Below are 26604 nucleotides of genomic sequence, written 5' to 3'. Positions count from 1 at the left end.
TTGATGATCCGAACAACCAATGATTTATGAAGAAAAATCTTGAAAATTATCTGCTGTGCCCAAACTTTCTCATAGCACTGCATACTGTAGGTCCTCCATTATCAGAAACATGCTACAAGAACACGTTAAAAACACTAAAAACATCCATTTAATTAAAATGGATTATTAAACTATATTATATAGTTACCAAAGGGGTTTTAGCACAGAAACTTTATGTGCTTTCATGTTTGAATTGTTTTCTTTTCTGACAAGTTTAGGACACCCCCGAATCAAACGTATGAGCTTTGGAGTTATTTTTTGTTTTCAAGAGTTTCCGGTTAAATTTACCATTTTTGTTTGTCACACAATTGTATGTGTTCACCTCTGACAGACTTTTAATCCAAATAGTTTGGTTTTTGGCTGCATAAAAAACTGCTGTTAAGATTATATTTGAGTGTTATTTAAATCCCTTTTTTTCAGGTGTGGGAATTGCTTAATGAATTGAAAATATATGTACATTAGTGGCTACATACAATAACACCCCATTTATTTCGATAGAAATAGTTTTATATTTCTAATTTTTTTTTAATTTAATCGTCATGTTTTAGAACTAATTTTTATATTGACTATTTATGTTTTATTCTGTCTAATCTTTTGCCAAAGTGTTTGGATGAGCTTTTTTATTTGTATTTGGTCTGGATGTATTTGTTTTGCACTCGTTGCTTTCAGGTATTAAATGTTTTTTTGCATTGTTTCTGCCACCTGAGGCCTTCAAAGATGCACTCAAAGGGTATTTTACATTTGCATTTATATCTTAAATGAGTCCTTTTTAAATTAAAACATGTTGGAGGAGAAAGCGCATTTAATTGATATAGTAAATTTTGTACTTTCTTGCTTTTTTTTATAGCTCTTCTTTGTCATATTTTCCAATTCAAGTGAGTTTATAAGAGGGTTTTAAACAAAGGTCAGTTTAATCAGTTAAAAAGGTGTAATTTTCTTTAAGGATTTTTCTCTTCTGTGTTTTTTGGCTAAAAATAATAGATGACTTGAGCTGAGAGTCCTGTGACCTCTCGGGCTTCTTGTTCTTTCCCTGTTTTTGTCCCATTCAGCAAAGCCGTGCAGGAGGCTCTCCACAGCCCTCTCTTTGTCCTCCACCTCTCTCACGGTCCGAGGAAGCTGCAGACGACCGACCGACCGGCCAGCCGACCGGCCGTAATGCATTTGTGATCACTGTAATTTCTCAGAAAAAGCAGAAATCATCCTCTGCCACAAAAGACATGAAAAGTTCAGGTGCATAAGGATTGGAAAGTTACAGTCTTAAAACGTCCTATTGTGCTCTGAAATTACGCTGGATCGAAAAGTTAAAAGCTTTTGTTAAATGCCAAACACAACTGTCTGAGATGAAAAGATGGGAAAAGGTAAAACAGTGCAGTTCTATTTGTACCAAAAGCTGTGAATAACCTTTTCTAAGTGCCTTTTGTATAGGAGCTTTAGCAAGCCAGAGAATTTGCTCCACATGTCATTTAACGCAAATGCTTTTTTTAAATCCATAACTGTGATAAAAATGCAGATTCATCGGCATTTAACACCAATATTTGCTATTCCAAAATACCACGCCCCTGTCAATTTACACATTTGCATCACATCCTTTTGTTATAAGCTTTCATCTGCTTGATTGCAAAGAGAAAAAAGTTTTCAAACGACCTCATTTTCGGGGAAAAGGCTTTGCTGAAAGCAGTGGAGAGCAAAATGTTTTTCACTGGCAAACTAGAGAGGCACAGGGCATCAGGAATACAAGCATTTTGGGGAGCAAAAAGCCCAGTAGGATGAAAAAAAGATCTTTGACAAACTCTATGTCTTCAGGCAGATAGACAAAAACGAGTGCAAAAACACTCAGATGGAAGTCTCTCTTGGCTACTTCATGGGTTGATGCTAAAAGCTGAGGCGAGCCTCCTGTGTGCCTTTATTAGAGGTAAAATAACAGAGGAACAATCTTGGGATAGTGCATAGTTTCCGTTTAAAATTACACTCCTATGAATTATTTTTGCTGCACACGAACATGTGAACACTCAATCCTCGCACAAAGACGCACATCTTGAAGGTTTAATCATCCAGATCTGAAAAGGAAAATGCCATTAGATTTTAAAGTGGATAATTTCGTATTCTTCTCTCCATTCATTTCTTCATTTTTCTTTTCAAGCTAGCCTTTCATGCCCGGTACATGTGCTTTTATGGAAAATTACAACATTTAATCGAGACTCTTTGGTCAGACATAATTGCATGTAGAACCATTAGCAGTCTTCCAAAACCAGTGTGCTCTGAGCATTTTTCCCTTTTCTTTTCATGACGCTGTTCTCTATCTGTGAGAACATGCCTCACAGAAAGAGGACAATCATAATTTAATTATCTGTCATTACGGGGAGCAAAACGCAGGTCGCCTTGGGTTCTTGTATAATGCGTTCGCCTATAAACAAATCAATTAAACAAAATAGGTTGAGCAAACATGGCAGTTATGTGCAATGCAGGTACAGTAACCAAACGGCTACTGTATCCCCACCCCCCCATTCCATTTTAGCAACAGTGATGCTGGAAGTTTTAGTGGTCGTTGTATTTGCTAACCCACCCACCGATCAGTAAATTGGCACTTCGCTGTGATCAGCAGGTGTACGTTTGGCCTTAGTTCAGGTCACAACAATGCTTTCCTGAAAGGGAAATCCACTGCAGCCACACAGGAACACTGGACCGGGATGGGCGGGGCCTTTGAGTTTGAAAACTCAACTCTTGCTGGGATCTTCACAACTGTGTGCTTTTATAGAGTTAATGAACTTTGCACAAGTAATGGTGATTTATTGTGAAAACTTGATTTGTCACGAACATGGAACGTCTAATGAGCAGCAGAGCTTAGAATGTTTGCTAAATCATTAAGAGTTCTGGTTCAGACAGACCAGTTAGAGTCTAGATTAAGACAGGTTGATTAAGAGAGCTAACTGTTAGAGTCTCTTAATCAACCTGTCACCTGAAGTGAAGATACCTGTTCGAACAAACCACCTCTAGAAAAGACACCTGTCCACACGATCAGTCAGTTTCCTCCACAGTAGAAAAGTGTTGTCTTTTGATGCTAACCAGCTTGACGATTTTGCTTACGTTGATTTTTGGTTTGAGTTTCTGGATTGACATTGGATCGTTGTTGAACCTGCTGCAGTTTTGAGTTGATGTTTGTTCTCAACTCTCAAGCTACCTTTGACTGAACCTGATTAACAAAAAAATAAATAAAAAATTAGGCTGGCTCTTTGTAAAAGTTGTGCCAATATTTGAAATTAGGCCAAGTAGTATCTCCAAACATAGAGCAAAGTTCCAAACAACACTGGATGTCAAACAGGTTTTAATAAATGATACAGCAATGATAAATTCCCATCCCAAAACTTGGTATAGTATGAAAGGGTTCAATATTGAAAAAATAAATCCTATTGCATCTAGAATATTTACACATAGTTCTAAATGTGTCAAGCCTTTTTTTTCTTCCAGTTTTGATTTCAATTGAAAATCAAACCAGAACAACTGTCAGGCTTCTGAAAATTAGGTTTGTTTGTTTGGCCTCCCTTTGCATCAACTGCTGCATCAGTGCACTATTGCATGGAGGAACTCAGCCTGTCGAAATGTGAAAGTGTAATGGAAACCCAGCAGAACCCTTCTGATCCTCTACATTGTTGGATCTGGTGTCTCTCATCTTCGTTAGGTCAGGTGACTTTGCTGACCAATTAAGAACAGTTATACCATTGATATTGAACGAGCTCCTCCAGACTCTGTGACTTTGATTTGTGAACGAAATGTAAAAAGTACTTTAATCCAAATAGAAAACATTCAACTTTTGAGCAACTTCAACCACAAAAGATGCTTCATATGTCTCTGTTTCAGGGTGTTGAGATAGGAATGTAATGTGTGGCTCATGTTTGTTTGTGTGATGTGCAATGGTTCTTTCGTTGGACAGTTCTCTGAGGAGTGTCGTTCTGCTGAATCTTTTTCTATAGCCCACTTTTTTTTACTCCTAATTTTTAGTTATATGCTTGGATACGGCACTCGTGATCAACCAGCTCATATAGGAAATCTCTTTTGTAGCTTATCCTGGTCATGAAGCATGCTACTCCTGTCAGGCCATCGCTCTTCATCATGGCTGTGATCTAAACCGGGAAGAGAGACAATTTAAAGGCTTAATAAATCTGTTTTTCAGTTAATTAACATATCTGGGTGTGACACAGTGAGAACATTAATTTATTTTTCATTTTTTACAATATTTTAATTTTCTGAGACACGTTTGGATTTTCATTACCTGTAATCAATTATAATAAATTAAGACTTTAATATTTCAGTTAGCAGAATGTTGCATCTTTGCGTATGTTCCTTTATATGTTGTTGATTGTCAGTTTAGCTGCATAAAAATATTATCTCTACCGTTTCTTCAGATTTTATGCTTCAAATAAAACTATCAAATGACAACAATGTACATTTATTACAAAAACAAAACGAATTTCTCACAAATTTAACACTGTTTAAATGACAGATAAATAACCTTTCCATAAATATAAATACTTATTGACCTATCGTAATTTTTTTTTTAAATATTTTTATTTTATGTTGTGGGTGCTGCAGTACCTCTTTCTACCAGATATGGTGTGGCGCTGTTTAAAATGACAGCACTTTAAACCCGGCGGGTTTCTTCTTCTGCGTTTCCTCTTCTTTCCAAACAAACAGCTTCTGAGCTCAGAAAATGTTCCAATAGCGGGGCATTTCAAGCCATGAAAACCTGCACTTTTAGTTGTCTTTTCACCAACTTTTGGACTTTATGAGATCAATGAAGGCGGAGACCTCCGTTTAGCGTCAAGAAGGAGCGGATGAGCGGCGGCTTGCCCGCAAATGTAAGTTAGATTTGAGTCAAACTAAAAAAGATTATTCAGCTAAAACCTTACTGTCAGTTTGCCAGGTTTGTATTTACAGTAGTCAGAGGGTGGAAAATGCAGCTCCTATTTACCTTTGCTAAGTTAAGACTTTCTGCCTCGACATGTCTAATCCAACTGTAAATAAAATAAAAAAGCAACTTAGCCTTTATGTCTTAATTTATATTAGGGCAACTAATTATTCATTCCCTTATACTTTATAGTTTATTTAGTTCCATAAATGCTCAACTTTAGCGCTAATGATTTTTTATTATAACTGTACCTTTCAGAGTACTGCAATGTGTTCTTCAGGATAAGGTAAATTTACACTAATTTTAAAAAATAGTTTTGTATGAAATCGTATCGAGAAAAAACTGGTGGATTTCACCTTGAATATTATATTCTCTGTGGGAGGCTTACATTTAACCCTGTTTGGTTCTTGCTTGAGGTTGGACCAGCTGATTGTGGATCTCAGAGTCCTGTTATTCCTATATTTGTCTTCTAGCCAGTTTAGGGATGTCATGAAATGAGTGATGTGAGCAAATGAACTGGTTTTGGTCCAAACTCTTGACAGCAACATTAAATTTGAGCTGCAGAAAAATCACCATTTCATGGGACTATTGGTATGGATGTAAGCCTCCACTGATATCCCATTATCCCTTTGTTTACACTCTCTCTTGAAAGCTTACAGCCCCTTGCAACCCCAAGCTAACATTATCGGTACAACAAAAATGCGGAGCAATATTCGAGCTATCCAGCTATACAGTTTTGAGTCTTATATCGGCTCAGATGAGGAAAATAAAAACGTTAGTTGATCTATTTGTCTGCAAGTGAATGCATCAGAATGGAGCGGAGCAGGAAGACTGTGCCCTGCCTGTTTCACTTGCTGTGTCACGAAAAAGCTTTTTTAAACAAAGTGTTTTTTCACCCCGATTTGAATACTCAGAAATGCAGTGTTAGTCTTAAATTCTTTATATATGTCCTCCATTATGAGAAAAATGCTACAAGTTTTTTTTGTTCACCGTTCGACGATCCTGTCAGGGGTTTTTACGGCAAAACAACTCTCACTTATCCACACAGGTGGTTTGGCAGAGACTTTTTACGACACAATTTTGTATTTTCACGGCACAAAGAGACCCAGATAGGCAGCAGCGCAAAGGGTCTTGTCTAAAGACCCACTGTTTTTTTTTTTTTAGGTCTTTGTGCCTCTGGGAAGCGATCCCAGGGTTTCCTGCTCTAGGGTTAAGAAGCACATTTAGTTATATAATTGAACATTGAAATGTTGGTTATATCATCTTATCTTCTGATCTTGCCAAACTTCTGCTTTTAGATTTTTTGTTTGTGTATTTATTAACCTATTTTACATGAAACTGCAAACATTTGCATCCCATAAATCAGTACCTATGTATCAGCCTGCAGCCATGCATTTTTGGGCATTTTTGGTTTGGATTCATTGACTCTGATCTGAATGCTGTAAACATCCGATCTGACTGCAGAAATCAGGTTTTGACAATTTAAAACTGTAAGAGACATCCCACATGACTGGCGTGGTCGTTGTGGCCCGCTCATTGACTAAAAAGCTCGACTTGTTTAAGTTGATAAGTTAGGCCACACCTATCGGGTCAAATCAGGGTCAGCTTAAAGTAGACAAAAAAAACTGATTGTAAATTTGAAAAAAAGTAGAAAATCTGAAGCAGTTTAAACTCAGACATTGTAACCTTAAAATAAATATTGACAAAAAATGTAAATATGAAATTTTTATTCTAGTTTACAATCTAGTTTTTCATTCGCTTTAAACTGATCCTGGTTTGACCCCAAAGGACACCTTTAAAAAGCAGTTTGGATTTAAGAAAAACGCAGCAGCTCAGACACATTTGCATGAGTAAAAGAACGCCGTTATTCTTCTTTTAAAATAGTTTTAAGCACAGGTTTTCAAGGACCCCAGCGTTTTGTGCTATCACAGTTGCAAAAGTCATTCAATTAAACAATCAGTCGTAAAACAAACAGGTCATTTCACTGAAGAGCTCTTTAAGTTTTATTGTATTTATCCTCGAATCTAAAAGATTTTATCCAAAAATATTCTAGTTGTTTGTAGACTTTAAGGTAGCATTTGCTACCTTATAATTAGCATGCTAATGTCAATAAATATGGTTTTATGGTCTGATGTGAGCAACTGTCTGGTTTATTTGTATTCAGCAAACTGATCTTAACAGAAAATGTGCAAAATCGAACATTTGATCTTGTAATATTTTATTTAAACATTTTTGAATGCATTAAAGTGAATTCCAGAAGTTTTTAATGTTTACACTAGAGCTCCACATTTTTGTTATTATTATTATTATTAACCTTTATTTAACATACATGCAGACCGTTTCAGAACGAGACAAACAAATCTGTCCTGATAAACTAGAATTTTACTTTTTAATTTAAACCAGGTTTATTTCAATAGTGGAAATATTTCTGTGTGCATCCAGAAAAAGAACAACTTCTTTTGTATAAATATTTATTCTGTATGGTTTGTTTGTATCTATTTTGTGTTTGTTTGTTTTTTGTTTTACGAACTGTTTTTTGTGATTGTGACTTTAGCCGGTCCATTTCTGTAATTTTACCTCTACTTTTAATCTAAATTAGGATAAAGGAGTTGCGGTTGCTTCTCATGACATTGTGGTGGCTGTATTGGGTCAGCCATCTGTCTGCTAATCGCTTATCTGGTTAATCAACTAATTTCTAGACCCCATAGTCATTGTATTTTTGGTGAGACCCCTAACTCCCTTTGCCCATTAATATTGGAAACGTGAAAATCGGATAAAACAGTGTCCATGCTTTTGAATGTCAACGTCTGTTTCTTGAGATGCTTTTCAGGCCTCAAAAGTAGCACGGCGATAAAATTTGCTGCCTGTGAGTGAAGCTAGCCTACTTTTGATGACCAACAAAAGTTTCATTTGGTGCCAAATGATTTGTGTTAATTAGTTCTCCTTTTGGTGAACATCTTTTTCTTCAATGCCGCTCTACTGTCTGTGCGTGATAGATGTTAATTCACCACTGTGTAGTGTTACGCTGATGCCATCATGCCATCGTGGGGCGACAGTGGCTCATGTGGTTGAGCGGGTCGTCCAATGATCGAAGGGTTGGCAGTTCGATCCCCGCTCCCACCAGCCAAAAATGTTGTTGTGTCCTTGGGCAAGACACTTCACCCTCCTTGCCTCCAGTGTGGCTCCACTGGTGTGTGAATGTGTATGAATGATCCCGGTGATGGTCAGAGGGGCCGTAGGCGCGAACTGGCAGCCACGCCTCTGTCAGTCTGCCCCAGGGCAGCTGTGGCTACAACCGTAGCTTACCGTCACCAAGTATGAATGAGGAGTGAATGAATAATGGACACAATGTAAGCGCTTTGGGTGTCTTGAAAAGCGCAGATAAATCCAATCCATTATTATTATTATTATAATGTTCACCAGTTTGTGACCATGGGCCAATGTCACACATACAAGAATTTAAGACGTGGCGGATAAATATAACAATACTAATTCATAAGACATTCATAAATAACTGTTAGTCTCTAAATTTAAAAACAGACAATAATCCACTTAGAATTGATCTTTATTAGCAGCACCTTTGCAGTATTACAGAGTCGGTGTTGTGCTAAAAAAAAGCCCCCCTATTAGGGCTGCACGATATGACCAAAACTTGCGATGTGCGATATTAGTGATCAATATTGCGATAACGATATAATTTGCGGTATATAAACAAATAGCAAAACAACCAAAAACATCATTACCATCTCATTGCAACAGTTTAAAAAATGATACTCCAAATGACCCTCGTTGATGTAGGAGGGCAAACATCTAACATGAAAGGACTCATCTGATTGGTCAACATCGGAAAGGGTCCATCCAATTGGTCAAATGCATAAATGGATTTATTTGATTCGTTAAATGTTTGAAGCTGCCATAGGATTGTTTTAGCACATTTAAGGTAACCATTTATTGCGATTTTTGCTGACTTTTGCGATATGGATATTGCACTGCTTGATATTGCGATAACGATAAATTTGCGGTATATTGTGCAGGCCTACCCCCTATTAAGAGTGCTGAATCTTTAATGTCAATGACATAACAGCAAGAATCTAAAACATTATAAGGTTTTCAGGCTGGTTTTGCTTAGATTTCATATGAAAATAAATAACCCAGACGCAGAAAAAGTATATTTGTTATCAATCTGCCCTCTTTAGTAAATCTGTCTTTTTTTTCCTCTACATGTTTGTACAATTGATGAATTCATTTTGTGCTATTTCACTTTCTTAAGAAAAAGTTAAGGAATGAATTGTCATCCCTCATGGGGGCTACTGTGAGGCTTTTTTCAGCACAGTGTTGTGCTGCTGTTCTAAAGAATAAAATAAAAAACGTATTTTTGATAGAAAATAAAACACTTAATTGATGGAGTGAAAACGCCAAAAGTAGAGAACAAAGATGATTAAAAATCAACAAAAGAGATACTTTGAAAAAATGTCGTCAAATAAACAAACAAACATATGTGATTGGTCGAAAACATAGATAACCAGTTAAAAGGCCAGGTCACTTCATAATTTTTATTGCATTTTGATAAGCAGTCACAGGAAAACAGGTTGGGGGGAATCACAGTTGTCAACAGGGATAGAGTAGAAGTTAAGTAGAAAATCCCTCTTGTCTACCGCTTTCAAATCAGAAGAAATAATGCCCCAGATGTCTTAAAAATGCAAATAAAGGGCCCTAATTTTCAAAGATTTCATGGAGGAAAAGACCCCCAGAGCCCCTTTGCTGCCCGATGGTGACAACCTTTGATTTGCTCCTTAGTAGCCCCCTATGCTGACTTTTGAGAAACCCTGCTTCCTGCAGAAAATTTTAAAGCATTAGCTTGAGGGATAAATACGACGTTATTAAAAATGAAATTTCTTGGTTGTTCGGTTGGGATAATAGATCTCATCTTCAATCCAGAGCCAGATGTTTGGCTTTAAGAATATAATCGGTGTATGTTTGTCAGCCAAAAACAAAAGGTCGTACAGTAGGATGAAATGGCGCAGCATGAGCTGTCCTGTGTCTGCCTCCTGACAGGTAAGGGTTAGGCATAAACAGGTTTTTTATTGTTTGTCTAATCCACCTTTTAAGGACCAGAACCCTCCTATTCTCTCTGTAATGGACGACGACATCCCGACATTGAAGCCTAGACTCATCCAGAATCAGAATGTCGTCCATCGTCTGGAAAGACGAAGGATCTGCTCCGGCAGACCTGGAGCTCACTGGTACCGAGTACGCTGCTTTCATCAGAACCTGTTCCCCAACTTCACTGTGGTCAACGTAGAAAAGCCCCCCTGCTTTCTCAGGAAATTCTCACCAGATGGACGATGCTTCATCGCCTTCTCCTCTGATCAGACGTCCTTGGAAGTAAGAGGAACCGTTTTACCCTGAACCTCTGTGATCAGAACTCCAGCTGAGATTCAGGTGAAACCAAACTCTGTTCTCCTGCAGATATATGAATATCAGGGCTGCCAAGCGGCCCAGGACCTCCTGAGGAACCAGGAGGGAGAGACTCTTTCCACCGACCAACGCTTCCTCAACATCAGAGGCCGGCTGTTTGAGCGCTTCTTCTCTTTGCTCCATGTCACTAACGTGGCCTCTAATGGCGAACACCTTAATCGGGAGTGCAGTCTATTCACAGACGACTGCCGCTACGTTATTGTGGGTTCAGCTGTTTACGTCCCAGAAGAACCGCCGCCGTACTTCTTTGAAGTAAGAACATTGACTTCATTCTCGCTTTCGTCTGTTAATAAATCTGTGCTCATCTCCTTTGATCTTCTTCCAGGTGTATCGCAACAATGAGTCTGTGACTCCAAATCCACGATCTCCCCTGGAAGACTACTCCCTTCATATTATTGACCTCCACACGGGTCGACTGTGTGACACCAGGTCCTTTAAGTGTGACAAGATCATTCTGTCGCATAATCAGGGTCTGTACCTCTACAGAAACATCCTGGCCGTGCTGTCTGTCCAGCAGCAGACCATCCACGTCTTCCAGGTGACCACATTCACACGTTTGCTCCTAAACTTTTGTGTCTCTTGTCTTATTTTCCCCCTCATTCGTCTGTCAGGTAACTTCTGAGGGAACGTTTCTGGACGTAAGGACTATCGGTCGCTTTTGCTACGAGGATGACCTCCTAACTTTGTCGGCAGTTTACCCAGAGGCTCAGGCAGAGAGTCAGCCCGGCTTTCCGCGGCTGTACACTGACAAAACCATAAACTCTCTAAAGCACAGACTGCTGGTTTACCTGTGGAGAAGGGCGGAGCAGGACGGAAGTGCCACTGCCAAGAGAAGGTAAGGCATACAAGTCTTTTTCCTATATTATTGGTGTCATTCTTCAGATTTTCTTCTTTTCTCACAAGAAATGTTTTTTCTCTTTGATTTACTTTGGTCAAAGTGCTACAACAACACAGAAGACCGTCTTCCTTCTTTTTTTACACGTCTGTCAACAGTTGCTGATTTCAAAGACATTTTGAGGGTTTTCTTGGATACATTTTCTGCTGCATTGTTTTTGTACATTTAAGATATTTAAGTTAAATACTGACTTTTCCAGGTTTCTGAGCACAACTTTGAAACAATCTTCTTTTTCATTTGATATAAATTCTATTGTTTAAAAAAAAAGTGGCATCCAATTATCCAATTGGTTCAAAGGAAGACATTAAAGCAGATCTTGACATGTTTTGGTCTTATCCCTCCCGTATTGAAGCACTTTGGTACATATCAACACTGTCAACCTCAGGAGGAGGAATTCTGCAAATTCTTGAGTTTATCAAAGTGCTGAAGTAGTGTTTTTTTGGCCACAGAAGATGAGATCTTCTCTTGTTCCTGAGGGTATTTATACCAGCTAGCAGTGAATGCAGCTTGTTTTTCTCGTTTCTTCATAAAACTAAGCTGAGTTGGCCCGTCTCTTATTGACACCTCTTTTCAAAAACCTGCAACTTTGAAGAGATGTTGTGACAATAGAAGCTGCTCTCCAGTGTTGGTTGCCCTTTTCCATGTTTGGTTCTCTTTTCCATTCTTCCATGCAGATTTTCTCAGCAGTTGTCTTTTTCCCTTTTTTCTTTCCTTGGGGGGGTGAGGGGCTGTATGAACCTTAAAATGATTTTTACGTACCCACCACTTTGTTGCCCAGGTGATGTTTGGAATCGTTTTCATGCTGAAAGATCCGCCCATCCTCAGTGCTCTTACTGATGGACGGAAATTTTTGTTCAAAATCTCTTCATACTTGGCTCCATGCCAAATTGACAGTGGTTCAATTTTATTTGTATAGCCCAAAATCACAACAACAGTCGTCTCTATCGGTTCGGTAATTGAAAAAGTTAAACATAAAATCAAAATGATCATGAATACATAGAATTCAATAGGAAAATACTAAATTGAACTAACAAAGTGACTATACTGGCATCCCTGCCCTTAGACCCCCCTTCGTGGTAAGGAAAAACTCCTAAAAAAACGGATTCCGGAAAAAAGCAACGAAGAAACCTTAGGGGTGCCCACATGAAGGAGGGATCCTCCCCCAGGACGGACAGGCGATTTACCAGAACTCTTAGAGAAGAATTAACTTATCTAAATCTACAACTACATATTTAAAGTCCAGCAGACGAGCTTCATCCAGCCGTGGTTGGGGGGACAGTCAGGGGCGCGAGTCGAGCCGGAGGCAGGATCCACAGCCAGGTGTAGGAGCAGGAGCGAGGTACACGGTCAGGAACAGGAGCACGGATGAGCCAGTGGTCCTGTCAATCCGACAGAAAAGAACCAGGGCATGATGTTTCCAACCCGATGCTTTACAGTAGATATGGTGTTCATGAGATGCAACTGAGCATTCTCCCTCCTCCAAGTGGTGTTCACACCAAAGAGTTTTATCTTGGTCTCATTTGTCCTCATGTCATTCTCCCAAAGTAAGAATCCCTCTAGATCATTTGCTCTCCACCAGGTGAGATCTTTCATGGAGCCCTTTATGGAGATTTTTCTTCTATTTTCTATTAATTACTCCAACAGTTGATCTCTTCTCTCTGTCTTGCTCAGGTGTATAATCTTGTCTCTGATGTCCTTTGACAGCCCTTTGGCCTTGTTCATGGTAGAGAGGTTGTAGTCTGATTCTTTAAGGGTATTGACAGGTAATACAGAAAACCAGTTCAAAGAGGTGACAAGAAAACAGGTTACTAGTGGAGTATAGAAGAGCTTTTTAAAGAAGTAATATCAGGTCTGTGAGGGTCTTCTTGGAGCCAAATGTTTATTGTCTGCATCATTATACAAATAAATTCTTTACAAATCAAACAATGTGATTTCTTAGAATCTTTTTTTACATTCTGTCTCTCACAATTGAAGTGTTTCTATGATGAAAATTACAGACGACGTCTCATCTTTTTAGTGGGATAACTGGCAGATTTTTGCAGAATTTACAAATATGTTCTTGTGAAATGAAGAAAACTGATAAGTATGGTCTAACAGTTCGTGTTAAAGAAATGTTACAAATCCTACCACAGACCTTAAGGCTCAGTATCCTACAATTTTGCTAACCAGCCTGTTGCTTCTTACTGGAAAATACACCTGATTCAGGTAATCAGCAGTGGGTACAGCAGGGTCTGTAAATACCAGCAGACCCCCAAGCCTGGAGTCTGCCTCTTCTGTAGTAAAATCATTTGTATTTTAAAGTCTTGACAGATCTTTATAAGATCATTTTATGGATTTTTTTAAAAGGTTTTTCCAGTTTTTTGATCAGCTGAGACGGCTGAGGATGTGGAAGATGCAGCTGCTGGATGAGCATCACCTCTTCATCAAATACACCAGCGAGGATGTGGTCACGCTCCGAGTCACCGACCCGTCTCAGGTACCAACACAAACACAGGAGGATTCCTTCCTCCGTGCTCTTTGTTGTGCGCCCCTGGTTTCCTCAGTCCTTGTTTTTGCGGCAGGAATTCCTCTCTGAGGTCTCCAGGGACGTGTTCAGTCCTGTGACTTGTTCACAGCTCATTAAAATCAGGCTTTGTCACTCGTCTGCTTATTAGCTATTCAGATATTATCAAAAGAGAATGTATATAAAGTAACCTCATGGAAACCGATCTTTTCTCTCAGTCTTTACAAGCTCCTCTCATCTCTCTTAGCCGTCGTTTTTTGTGGTCTACAACATGGTTTCCACCAAGGTTCTGGCCGTCTTCGAGAATACATCGGATCAGTTGCTGGAGCTCTTTGAAAACTTCTGCGACCTCTTCCGAAATGCAACCCTGCACAGCCAGGCCGTCCAGTTCCCGTGCTCCGCCTCATCCAACAACTACGCCCGGCAGGTCCAGAGAAGGTACTGACCCAAATGCAGCTGCTGCATGCTCGTATAAACGTCATAGACGGTCAGAAAGAAGAGTGCACCTGGTGTCACGCAGGCAAATGTCAGGGAGGATTTAAAAATTGTGGGGATCATCGGGGATCGCCTGGAGGAAGAGGAGAAGGAGGTGGACGGGAGAAGGGAGTCTTAATCAGAATGTAGAAGAGACATTGAGGCTATCAGTGTGCGTGGAGGAGCAGTGATTGAATTTGGGGGCTGGACTCAGCAGCGTAGTGGAGGGTGAGGGGATGGAGGATGGTTTGAGAGGAAAAGAGTTTAGAATTGGATTTTCGATTGGTGAAAATTGATGTCACAGAGAAGTGGAGAAGATATTGAAAGCTGGTGAGAACATTCAGAAAGCTGGATTTGTACCAGCAGCACAGACAGGTTCCGAGGGCCTCAGCCCAACGTGACATCCTACTCGCAAAACAACGTGAAAAAGCGCCGCACAAAAACATGAATGAAAGGTTTTATCAATGAAAAACTGTGTATTTTTCCAAACATGGCTGCTGTTTTTTTAGACCTGCGTTACGCTGCATTTTTAGGTTCAAAGACACCATCGTGAACGCCAAATATGGCGGCCACACGGAAGCTGTACGCCGGCTGCTCGGTCAGCTGCCCATTAGCGCCCAGTCGTACAGCAGCAGCCCCTACCTAGATCTGTCACTCTTCAGCTACGACGACAAGTGGGTGTCTGTGATGGAGAGGCCCAAGACCTGTGGAGACCACCCCATCAGGTAAGACCAGAACCAGGATGTTCACCAACCAAACCTTAGCCAAACTTCACTGTCATTTTGATGCGGTGTTCAAGATTTTATGGAAAAAAACTGTAAGGCCGAATCCGAATATCTACCCTACCCCTATGGCTTCTCCCTACCACTACATTTATCCCTCCACGCAAAGTGACATGGGATAAAAATAGTGTCTTCAAATTCGGACGTTACTACCGCTCGATGATGTCATAAATATTCGCCCATCATGTACCTTGGCGCATAACTCCCAGTGCTTGGAAAATACCCATAGGTTTTAAAACTTTAGAAAGTCGTGCAAAAACAGAAACTCAATACTTACATTTAAGTGTAAACTTTTGTGCTTCCGACTGTTTCTCCTCTGCCCACAAGCGCTACACGGATCACCCTACTGGTAGAGGGATAGCAAGTCCTATGTTGCTACGGCTCTTGCTTCAAAAAACACTTTCAGACACCACTACAGCTTCAAATGTTCATACAATTGGAGCAATGGGGTTGAAGCCAGTGGGGTAGGGAAGCAATTCGGATTCAGCCTGTTTCCCACAGATAAGTGGGTTTTGTCCCATAGTGGTCAAGCTTGGAACTTTTTTTTCAAACTTAGAAATTCAGGAAATAAATGTCTGTAGTCTTTTATCTGCTGTTGGATTTAAGATGTAAAACCACTGCAGTATAAATAATCCTTAAAAGGCTTAGGTCACTACTTAAATTTTTGACTTAAAGGGCCAACACCATGCAAACTTAATTTATTTTAGCTTTTAAGTGTATTATAATTTTCATTCCTCACCCAAAGAAACCCCAAAGTGTTGTCTGTTTTTGTGGCGGAAACGCTGCCGAGGCCGGGTCTAGGTAGGACCTGAAGTGGGCGGTACCTACACGGAGCAAAAGGCGATGCCTCAGAGATCCAGTTGTCTTACTTCCAGGCAGGAAAATTAACTTCGAAAATATCTCGTTTCATTAAAAAATGTTTTTTTTGTGTGCCAAAGGTAATATATTATCCTGTACATGGACATGTTTACTATAAAAGGCCTAAGAATACCATGGTATAGGCCCTTTACTTATCTACTGAGGCATTTAGTGGCTGCATTATTCTATTGTGTATTTTTACCAAACTTGAACAAACAGACCAGCAATACTTTGTAAACCTCCTTTGCAGGAATAATAAAAAAAAATCTATGGAAACTGCTGAAAAGCAGGTTACCGTAATTTCTGGGCTTTTGAGCGCACCTGATTACAAACCGTAACCATTACATTTTTATAGGATTAACCACTTTGTTCATATAAAAGCCGCATCTATCTATAAGCCACATGTACGCCACTGTAGCGGGCAGCCGAGTTGCCAGTTACGATTCCAAACAGTCTCAGAGAGGGGTAAGCACATGGAATTTAAGCCCACTTATTTGACCATACCCATAAACAGCATGGATGTTACTTCTGCTCACAGCCTCCTGACTCATGGTGAGGAACTTTACACCCACGATTCCCCACTTCCCATGAGTCTTAGGGGCTGAAGGTGGGGTTAACCCCCAGGTCGCCACAATGTGTTGTAGATTGAGGATGTATATGTATAGGGGAGAGCCTGCATGCAGTGCAAGAGGCAGTGAAACCAAAAGTGTGTTGGGGGGTGTGTGTTTATGTTTGTTATGAAAGAGAACTGTGATAAAAGAAGGTTTCCCCCAGAACGGTAAAGTATTCTTTATTAACCCACTCTGGAGGCTCTGGGGGTCCGAACAGGGAAGTGAACAACCGAAGGAAGATAGGAAAGAAAGAAAAAAAGTAATCGCAGGAAAGGTTCAACACGTGATATATTTACGAAGAAAGACGGTACACAGAATTTTCAAAGTTTTAATAATATACCTAAGCTTTTCTTTCCAAACAGTGCCTCTGACGCGGCAGCAATATGGTAGTAACAGCACTAACAGGGCTGGTTAAAAAAACATACAGGTAAAAGTCACTGAGAGCAGCAGTAAATTATAGGTATGCGTGCCTCAGGGGCAAGCGCAGCGCGTTCGCCGGAAGTTTTCTCCCATAACAGTGACGCACTGTAACACAGCACTAACAGGGCTGGTTTAAAAAACATGAACGTGAAAGTCACTGAGAGCTTTCTTCATCTTCCTCCTGTGCGCTGAAACCATGGAAGTCTTTCTCCTCAGTGGAATTGGCGTCAGACATTCTACGCCACACTCTCTCTGTGTCTCCTTCGTTGTCGCTGTCAGTGTCACTCTCATCCTGAGGTAAATTCACTCCTGAGGTTGCGCTGTCCTCTCCGTCACGCAGCAGACCGGCTTTTCCAAACCTGTTGGTGATGGTGGATTTTTTCACACTGCTCTTAACGATTGCTTTGAACTTGATAGCTGCGTCATATTGTAGTGGCGGTCACGTGCACGCTGGGTCTTATGGCAGCAAAGGATTGTGGCATGTGGCCAAAATAGGGCTGAGCATGGGTGTTTCTATTTGTTGCACCATGAGTTAGGGGCCTAGGAGCAGAAGTGACTTCCATGCTGTTTGGCTGCTTGTGGAGGTGTCAAAATAAATGGGCTTGACATAGGAAAAGACATTATGCATTCAGCTTCTGTCATTGCCTCCTCCTCTCTGGAACTGTTCATAATTGAGCGGTGTATGGATAATGGAGACTTCTCCAGTGTAGCCAGTTCGTTGGTTGACGGCTCAGATGACGGACAGTTTGAACCATCTGCTTGTAGTTTTGCACTTTGCTATTACCATAGTAAGTGTATGTTCGTGACATTCATCTTCAAAGAGGGAATTTACACTAAACTTGCGTCTTCCTCAACTCATTTACCGTATTCCCCCTGTCTCACGCTTACCTTTTCTGCTTGAGCGCCCCTAGTGGCCGTTAGAAAAAATGCATAAATTAGCCGCATCATTGAATAAGCCGCAGGGTTGAAAGCGTGTGACAAAAGTAGCGTCTTATAATCCGGAAATTACGGTAATTACAATGAAAGAAACTTTTTTTTACATGTTTTTATGTAAAAACTGAAAAAAGAATGCTAAGACCTCTATGAGCATTAACATGTTTACGTTTTGAAAGACCTACTCAAATAAAAACTATTTTTTGTCATTTCTACATGTTCTTGTGCCATTTTTCTGATTATGGAGGACATATATAAAGAAACTTAACCTAAAAATTACATTTGAGTATTTCTTTTTTCAAATCATTGTGAATCAGGAGCAGATGGAAAAATGAAGCGTATTTGTGACATTAAATAGAGCGACAAGCTCCCTGCTCAAATTGAGAGCACTTAGCAATGGGGAACAGCAAGGGGGGAATGGAGTTCCTCCTCGCCAACAGTCTCGCCCACAACTCAGAGGTGAATTTCTAATAAAACTCCTGCCGCTCTGCAGAAACTATGTCCTTGAAAGCAACACAGGTTTTTCAATTTCAGATAGCTCAAAAGATGATCAGAGCGGGTAATTAAGTTGCTCCACAGTCCCCGTTAAATTATTGGAGCTTTAAACAAAGTATTAAATCTTAAAAAAGTCGAGGTTGTTAATACACAGAGCTCAAAGAAGCTATTTTAAAAGGGCTTTAGGTTACTTTCAGCATCTATAGATAACTCTATCTGCTCTGATCAGTCATGAAGGCTCTTTAAAAAAGGTCAAAGATTTTGTCCTTAGTGCTAATGAGAGGATCCCCATGGAGCTGCTAGCTGAACACTTTAATACGGGGTTTGTTATCTTCCTGAAGTTCAATGGACAAGTGGAAGTCAAAGGAAAGCTAAAGGTCTTTAAGATCACGTTGAAACAAGACGGGTTTATCCATGGAGTTGTATCCTCCATGGATACAACTTGTAAAGAACTAGTCCCTTCTAAAATGTTGTATCAAGTGGGAAGGGTGGAGTAACAGAAAACTCCTACTTGTTGCTGCTTGTTAGTAATGAGACAAATCACTAATAAATGGGGGGTAAATGTCAATAAGCTCCAGTTTTCTGTCAGTTCTGTCAGTATTTTTCAAAGTCCCATTCCGATCATCTTTTGATCTGTTTTCAAAGCATTTCCCAGTGGTCTTTCCCCCCCTAACATTACAGCTCAGATGAAGAAAACAAAAATGTACACTGATCTATTTGTCTGCAAGTGGACGCATTAGAATGGACTTGCTATGGGTGTGACGATAACCGCATCACTGCCCGTTTTTTTTTTTTTTTTTTGAAAGTTACAGGACTGCATATGGTGTGTGATTTGAACTATAATAAACACATTCCTCTGTGCTAATAATTTACTTTTTAATAATTTACTGGGGGAAAGGAATCTGGAGGGACAGATGGTGGTGGACTTTGCGAAGATGATGGAAATGGCTGTAGTCAACACTTACTTCCAGAAGAGAGAGGAACATAGAGTGACATACAGAAGTGGAGGTAGGAGTACTCAGGTGGACTACATCCTATGTAGACGAGGTCATTTGAGAGAGGTTAATGACTGCAAAGTGGTGGTAGGAGAGAGTGTAGCCAGACAGCACCGCATGGTGGTGTGTACGATGACTCTGGAGGTCAGGAAGAAGAAGAGAGGGAAAACAGAAAAGAAGACCAAGTGGTGGAAGCTACAGAATGAAGAAACTTGTGAGGAATTTAGGCAGAAGTTGAGACAGGTCCTGGGTGGTCAGGATGAGCTTCCAGATGACTGGGAAACTAAAGCAGAGATTATCAGGGAGACGGGTAGGAAGGTACTAGGTGTGTCATCTGGAAAGAGGAAAGACGGTAAAGACACTTGGTGGTGGAATGAGGAAGTACAGGAATGCGTCCAGAGGAAAAAGGAAGTGGGATGTAGAAAGGACTGAGGAAGGTAGACAGGAGTACAAGGAAGCACAGTGTAGAGTGAAGAGAGAGGTGGCAAAGGCCAAACAGAAAGCTTATGATGAGCTATATGACAGGTTAGACACAATGGAAGGAGAGAAGGACTTGTACAGACTACCCAGACAGAGAGACAGAGATGGGAAGGACGTGCAACAGATAAGGGTGATTAAGGACAGAGATGGAAAGGTGCTAACAACCCAGGAGAGTGTACAGAAAAGATGGAAGGAGTATTTTGAGGAGCTGATGAACGAGGAAAATGATAGGGAAAGAAGGGAGTAAGATGTGGTTGTTGTGGAGCAGGAAGTAGCAGAGATTGGAAAGGATGAGGTTAGGAAGGCTCTGAAAAGGATGAAGAGCGGAAAGGCCGTTGGTCCTGATGACGTACCTGTGGAGGTATGGAAGTGCTTAGGAGAGACAGCAGTGGGATTTCTAACGAGTCTGTTCAATAGGATTTTAGAGAGTGAGAAGATGCCTGAGGAATGGAGGAGAAGGTTCTGGTCCCGATCTTTAAGAACAAGGGTGACACGCAGAACTGCAGCAACTAGAGAGGAATAAAGTTGATGAGCCACACAATGAAGCTGTGGGAAAGAGTAGTGGAAGCCAGGCTTAGGAAGAAGGTGGAGATTTGTGAGCAGCAGTATGGTTTCATGTCCCGTAAGAGCACCACTGATGCCATTTTTGCTTTGAGAATGTTGATGGAAAAGTACAGAGATGGTCAGAAGGCGCTGCATTGTGTATTCATAGATTTAAAGAGGGCGTATGTCAGGGTGCTGAGGGAGGAGCTGTGGTACTGTATGAGGTTGTTTGGAATGGCAGAGAAGTATGTCAGAGTAGTTCAGGACATGTATGAGAGAAGTATGAGGGTGGTGAGATGTGCTGTAGGTCAGACAGAGGAGTTCAAGGTGGAGGTGGGACTACACCAAGGATCAGCTTTGAGTCCCTTTTTGTTTGCTATGCTGATGGACAGGCTGACAGACGAGGTAAGACAGGAATCTCCCTGGACAATGATGTTTGCGGATGACATTGTAATTTGCAGTGAGAGTAGAGAGCAGGTGGAGGAACAGCTAGAGAGGTGGAGGTTTGCTCTGGAAAGAAGAGGCATGAAGGTCAGTCGTAGTAAGACAGAATACATGTGTCTGAACGAGAGGGATCAAGGTAGAAGCGTTAAGGCCCGTACACACCGGGACGAATATTCGCCAGCCGTTTTTCGCCAGCGTTTTTCAACACGTTTTTTGTGTTCACACCTAGGTGATTTTCGCTGACGATGAGCCGAGCGAACATGCAATTTCATTCCCTGACATTAGATGGCACTTAATGTAAAACAGAAATACTCCTGTACACAAGGTGGCGCTGCGCAACTTTACGATTCTTAAAGTCGCTTTTCACTCAGAAGAAGAGAGCAAGTATTTACGCGATTGTCAGAATCATACAAAGAAAACATGAATATTTCCAGCACCAGTAGCTCCAGCTCCAGTTCCAGCGATGAAGAAATTTTTATTCTGTTGAATGATGAAAGACGCCGGAAAAGACGGCGATTTTGGGTACATCCCATAGTTACGAGAAGAGAAGAACATGGGGAGTTTTATCGACTGGTACAAGAGCTGAAAATGTATCATGAGCGTTTTCTGGGATATTTTAGAATGTCCGTCATTATTTCTTTGCGGCAGTGTAGACGCTACTTGGCGTATATCTTCTTCGCTGGTATGTGTGCTCAGAAAGGCAGTTTTGTGTTTGAGCGCCCCCAAGTTGTGTTTTACTGTAACTTCAGGAGCTCCAGACACGTGTGCAAAAGCGCCATTCTCATTGGTCGTATAGTTTTTGACGCGGCGCGTCAAACCAAGAAAACGAACCCGAGGCGTTTTTTAAAAAGTGACGCTTTGACGGGAGTGCAGGCAGGTTGGAGCGGGTGGAGGAAATTGTCAGGAGTGTTGTGTGACAGAAGAGTGTCAGCAAGACTCAATGGAAAGGTGTACAAGACAGTGGTGAGACCAGCTCTGCTCTATGGGTTAGAGACGGTAGCAGTGAGACAGAGACAAGAGGCTGAGATGGAGGTAGCGGAGATGAAGATGTTGAGGTTCTCTTTAGGAGTGACCAGGTTAGACAGGATAAGGAACGAGTACATCAGAGGGACGGCTCATGTTGCCTGTATTAGCGACAAAGTCAGAGAAGCCAGACTGAGATGGTTTGGACATGTTCAGAGGAGGGATAGTGGATATATTGGTAGAATGATGTTGGAGATGGAGCTGCCTGGCAGGAGGGCAAGAAGACGGCCAAAGAGGAGATATATGGATGTCTTAACAAAGGACATGAAGTTTGCTAATGTTAGGGTAGAAAATTTTCATGATAGAGTGAGGTGGAAAAGGATGATTCGCTGTGGTGACCCCTGATGGGAAAAGCCGAAAGAGAGAAAGAAACTGGGGGAAAAAGCCCGCATCCTCCTGCTCAAGGGAGGGACAGTCCATTAAACAATATGGGGGATTTTTTGTGTGTGTCTGATTTTTAATTAACTGCTTGCCATGTTTCAGTACTTGTCATGTTTACAGATAATGTTAAATTAAATACACACAAACACAGACATAAAAGACAATAGCGTAACTATAACAGTCCAAAAAGAATCTGTGCAGACACGGAAGTCACGAGATATTTGCAGGAGGAAGCTCTCGATCTGCACTCTGATCCGCTTGCCTGGTGGCGGAATAATCAGGCTCGATTCCCTCTTCTGTCAAAAGTGGCAAGAAAATATTTGTCTGTATGCGCTACGACAGGGGTGGGCAATTCCAGGCCTCGAGGGCCGGTGTGTCTGCATGATTTCCAGATAGTCTTGCCCTACTCGTGGCTGATTACCTGGTTCAGGTGTGTCCAGCCAATAATCTTGCCCTACTCATGGCTGATTACCTGGTTCAGGTGTGTCCAGGCAATCAGAACATGCCAGAGCAGGGTATGCTGGAAAACATGCAGGAATGCGGCCCTCAGTGCCCACCTCTGCGCTACGAGCACTCCATCGGAGTGTGTATTCAGTGCGGCTGGCAACATCGTCACCCCGTTAAGATCCTTGCTGAAACCTGACATAGTTAACATGTTGGTGTTCCTGTCACGCAACATGAAGACGGACAAATAAAAGCAGCAGCAGCACAACTCATTTAAGCGGCACTTGTTCACTTTTTGCTCTATTTTGCGATAAGTTAACCGTGACACCGCGACTCTTGCTGCTTCATCACCGCGGTGATCCAAAATCCCAAACCGTCACCACTCTAGGACTAACCTCTTTTCTATGTAACGAATAAAATATTTTCCAAACTGCATTTTTGTCTGCTCCTTATTCACAACAATTTGAATAAAGAAATACTCAGAAGTGCTACTTTGAGCTTAATTTTTCTTTATATATGTCCTTCATTATTAGAAAAATGCCACAAGAACATGTTAAAAACATGGTTTCATTAGGGTGGGCCAACAATGTTCTCTGACACGCTGCTGAATAAGAATGGTCACAACATTTTTGTAGTATTTTTTTCCGCTTCATGTGGTGCAAGAACTTTTGAAACTGTCCTCAAAGATTTGGATTTCTGATTTTAAGACACTTTTCAAAAGGGGTTTTCATGGTAGAATGATTTTTTTTTGCTACCGGTAATTTGTTTTGCATATAGACTTGATTTTATTTGCTCGACAGGATCAGTATCTCAGCAAACTAACATATCAACAGTTGTTTGTAAATAAGACTTGTGGTTTTGAGGAAATATTAGTCATTGAGTAACAGATTTGTCTCTCCTTCAGGTTTTACGCTCGAGATTCCGGTCTGCTAAAGTTTAAGATCCAGGCGGGGTTGCTGGGACGGCCGGTGAATCATGCCGTTCGCCGCCTGGTCGCCTTCACTTTCCACCCGTTTGAGCCTTTCGCGATCTCTGTGCAGCGCACCAACGCAGAGTACGTGGTCAATTTCCACATGAGGCACAACTGTGCGTGATCACTGCTGCTACAGGACTCGGAGGAGCTGTTGGGTTTCTTTCAGCAGCTGATGGAAACCGTCCGCCAAACACTCCAAGTGGCTGCTCCTCTTCTCCGTTTTTTTATTTTTTACCATCATACTGTGGTCACTCCACCTCTGCCCCCACTCCTCTTCCTCCTCAGCCAGGAGGCAGCAATCCACCTTTTCCTTTTCTACCTCCTCTTTCCCCCTTTCTCTCCAGAACAAAAGAGGAGCTGTGGGGAGGAAAGGCTGGAAGAAGTGTAAATGGATATGTGGAGAGAGTGATTGATGTGGCATGGAGGTGGAAGCCGCAGGTAGCTGGACCTCTTAGAAGAAACCAGAGGTGTTTTCTTTTTTTTATTCTTGTCAGAAAAGCTTATCCCATTGGTTTTCAACTGGCTCTCCAGCAAGTCTACCTTTTCTTACACAAATTGAGTGACCTGGGCTATTTCTTTTTTTATGGTTTCTACCTTTTTTTTTTTTTACATTTTAACTGTACATACTGTGCACCAATAAAATATTTTTAAAAGCTTTGTGTTTATTTTGCAGAAAAACAATGAAAAGACTAAAAAATACCTGTTTTAAACAGAATAACTTGTTTTATCATATCTAATTGTTTGTGATTTCAAAAGAAGATGTAGATTTTTTGTGTACCAGAAGTACTTGAACTCCAAAGCTTTGAAGCCAGAAGATGACTCGGCAAAAACAAAAAGTTAGGTAACATTGTTTTTGCGTATAACTGCAAAAAATATTTAAAAACTAAATTAGCTGGTTAATAAGATGGCTGGAAAAAAGAAGCAGGGTCCTAAACATTTAACTAAAATAAATTACACTAAAATGCTATAGCTGCACTAAAGTGAAAGAATATTTTGATCCTATGCTAAATTAGCTAACATTAGCTGCGGTTACGTGTGGAAAATATCTTTGATCGGATCAAAGTTCGGATTAAAATTGAGCTGTGTACATGATCCTAGAAAATCTTCATCCAATTATAACAGACATTTACATTTACACTTTCGAAAGGAATAAATCATTTAGACCTGCGCAGGACCCCATAAATGACGTAAATGGCCGTTAAAGAAGAAATGCAGAGTTTTGTTGTAAACAAACAAATCTGTGGCATAGAGCGAGAGGATCTTCTAAAAGGGTTTTTATTATTATGATTTTTTATTAAGTGCCTGTTCGGTCATAATTTTCTAAGGAAGAAGAAGGGTTAGGATTAGGCTAATACGTGCTAACAACATTTAGCCATGGATGAACTTAACCCTTGTGCTATCCTAAGCACTTTACCATTGGGAGTTGGGTCATCTAGACCCACTAGACAGTGCGCAGCACCTTTTTTCTTCAATGATTTGTGATCTTCACTGCTGTCCATGGATTACATGAAATCCTCTTCACCTTTATCCACCTTCGTTATGGTAGGGAGAACACGTCAATGTAAGGGTGGGGTCATAGAATAGCACAAGGGTTTAAAACTCTTTTTGGCTCCATGTAAATGTGTGGGAATAGCATCAGCTTTTATTTTGTCTGGACATGATTGGAAACAGAAAGTCACATGATTGTTTACATGGTTTCTCAGGACTGTGTGGAGTTGCATTTCTGCATTCTGCCTCCAGCTCATACACCGTCCCAAAGCTGCTCCTCTGCTCGTAGGCACGGTTCTCCTGGGGGACACTGTTCTCCTGAGTCGATCACGCAGAGCAGACAGACGGACTGCGGTCCGAGGCCTCTTCCAGTTTACTAATAGGTGATGGTAAAGTTTAATAACTAATTTTTTAAGATTTAGTTTAAAGATGATTATTGCTATGGGCAGGAAAGATCTCCCGAAGAAGCCTCAGACTGAAGATGCTCTGTTGCTCAGTTACTGTGTTATGCAGAGGATGCTCAAGGTTTTCCATCATGTTCTTAACTTACAAATGATCCGTCTTTGAACAATCAGCTCTAGAGGCTCCAGGCCGGAACGTGGAAATGAGCCAGCCTCCTTTACCACTTCACTCAGCCTCTTTATGGCATTTGCTCTGACGCTGCTTCCCAACAGGTGACAGCAGATGTGAGTACACTCCACACTGCGACTTACTGAAGATACAAAACCTCTGCTGCAAATGTTGAAGGGCTTAAAGACCCACTCCGATGAAAATGGTGTTTGTGGTGTTGGAGCACATATATACAGACAATTAAGCTCAGACTTGCATTACTGTGATGTGAATGAGGAGCAGACGTAAAAATGCTTGGAAAAAGCGCATTTGTGACATAGAAAATACAATGCGCAGACAAATAGATCCATGTATGTCTTTGTTTTCCAAGTCTGAGCTCGTTTTAGGACTGAAATTGTAAAATATCAGAATTGTTTCTTTGAATTGACAGGATTATAAGTTTTCTCCATTATCTACAATAGAATTCCTCACACAAAAGCATAAAAGGGATCAAATAGAGAAACAATATTTGATTAAGCGGGACATTTTGACAAGTATTGTAGATACCAAAGAACGGACGTGCATTTCATGCAGCCGCGCAAAGAGGTCGCGACGGTTTAAAAAAGCAGGTGCAGGGGGATTAAGTGTTCCCTCTGCCTTCGGTTACACACCACGGCGAGCATGAGAGGGACGTGTGCGTTTCTGACAGACTGGCGAGGAAAGTCAAGGGACAAGAGAGAACTGAGGGCTGCTGTCTCCTAGATCAAGGCTTAACGAGGCCAAATCGTGTCATTAAAGTTTGTTTGTGTAAGCCAGCGTGTGACAACAAGCTGTGATAATCAACTAATGATGGGAAGCGCACACAGCGGGAGCAGACACATATAGGAGAGAAC

At 40.9% G+C, this 26604-nt stretch overlaps 1 protein-coding gene across 1 annotated transcript; it reads left to right on the top strand.

The window, feature by feature from the left end:
- Window positions 1–4693: 4693 nt before the first annotated feature.
- Window positions 4694–24338, top strand: det1 (DET1, COP1 ubiquitin ligase partner). The gene is made up of 9 exons (XM_011476334.3): window positions 4694–4892; window positions 10052–10327; window positions 10412–10672; window positions 10746–10958; window positions 11032–11255; window positions 13662–13791; window positions 14066–14256; window positions 14826–15017; window positions 23606–24338. Exons 1-9 carry the CDS (start codon window positions 4869–4871, stop codon window positions 23793–23795), a joined length of 1701 nt encoding a protein of 566 aa, XP_011474636.1. The 5' UTR covers window positions 4694–4868; the 3' UTR covers window positions 23796–24338.
- The last annotated feature ends 2266 nt before the right edge of the window (window positions 24339–26604 follow it).

This window comes from Oryzias latipes, chromosome 6 (assembly GCF_002234675.1).
Source record: "Oryzias latipes chromosome 6, ASM223467v1".
In the NCBI taxonomy this organism is placed as follows: domain Eukaryota; kingdom Metazoa; phylum Chordata; class Actinopteri; order Beloniformes; family Adrianichthyidae; genus Oryzias; species Oryzias latipes.
The sequence above is the reverse complement of the archived record's forward strand: the minus strand, read 5'-3'. Positions and strand labels throughout refer to the sequence as shown.

Bases quoted from the DNA above. Each gene is read 5' to 3' on its own strand.
- det1 (XM_011476334.3), top strand. From the start codon at position 4,869: ATGAGCGGCGGCTTGCCCGCAAAT. The intron at 4,893-10,051 runs GTAAGTTAGATT...CCACCTTTTAAG, and splicing joins GCGGCGGCTTGCCCGCAAAT to GACCAGAACCCTCCTATTCT. The intron at 14,257-14,825 runs GTACTGACCCAA...CTGCATTTTTAG, and splicing joins GCCCGGCAGGTCCAGAGAAG to GTTCAAAGACACCATCGTGA.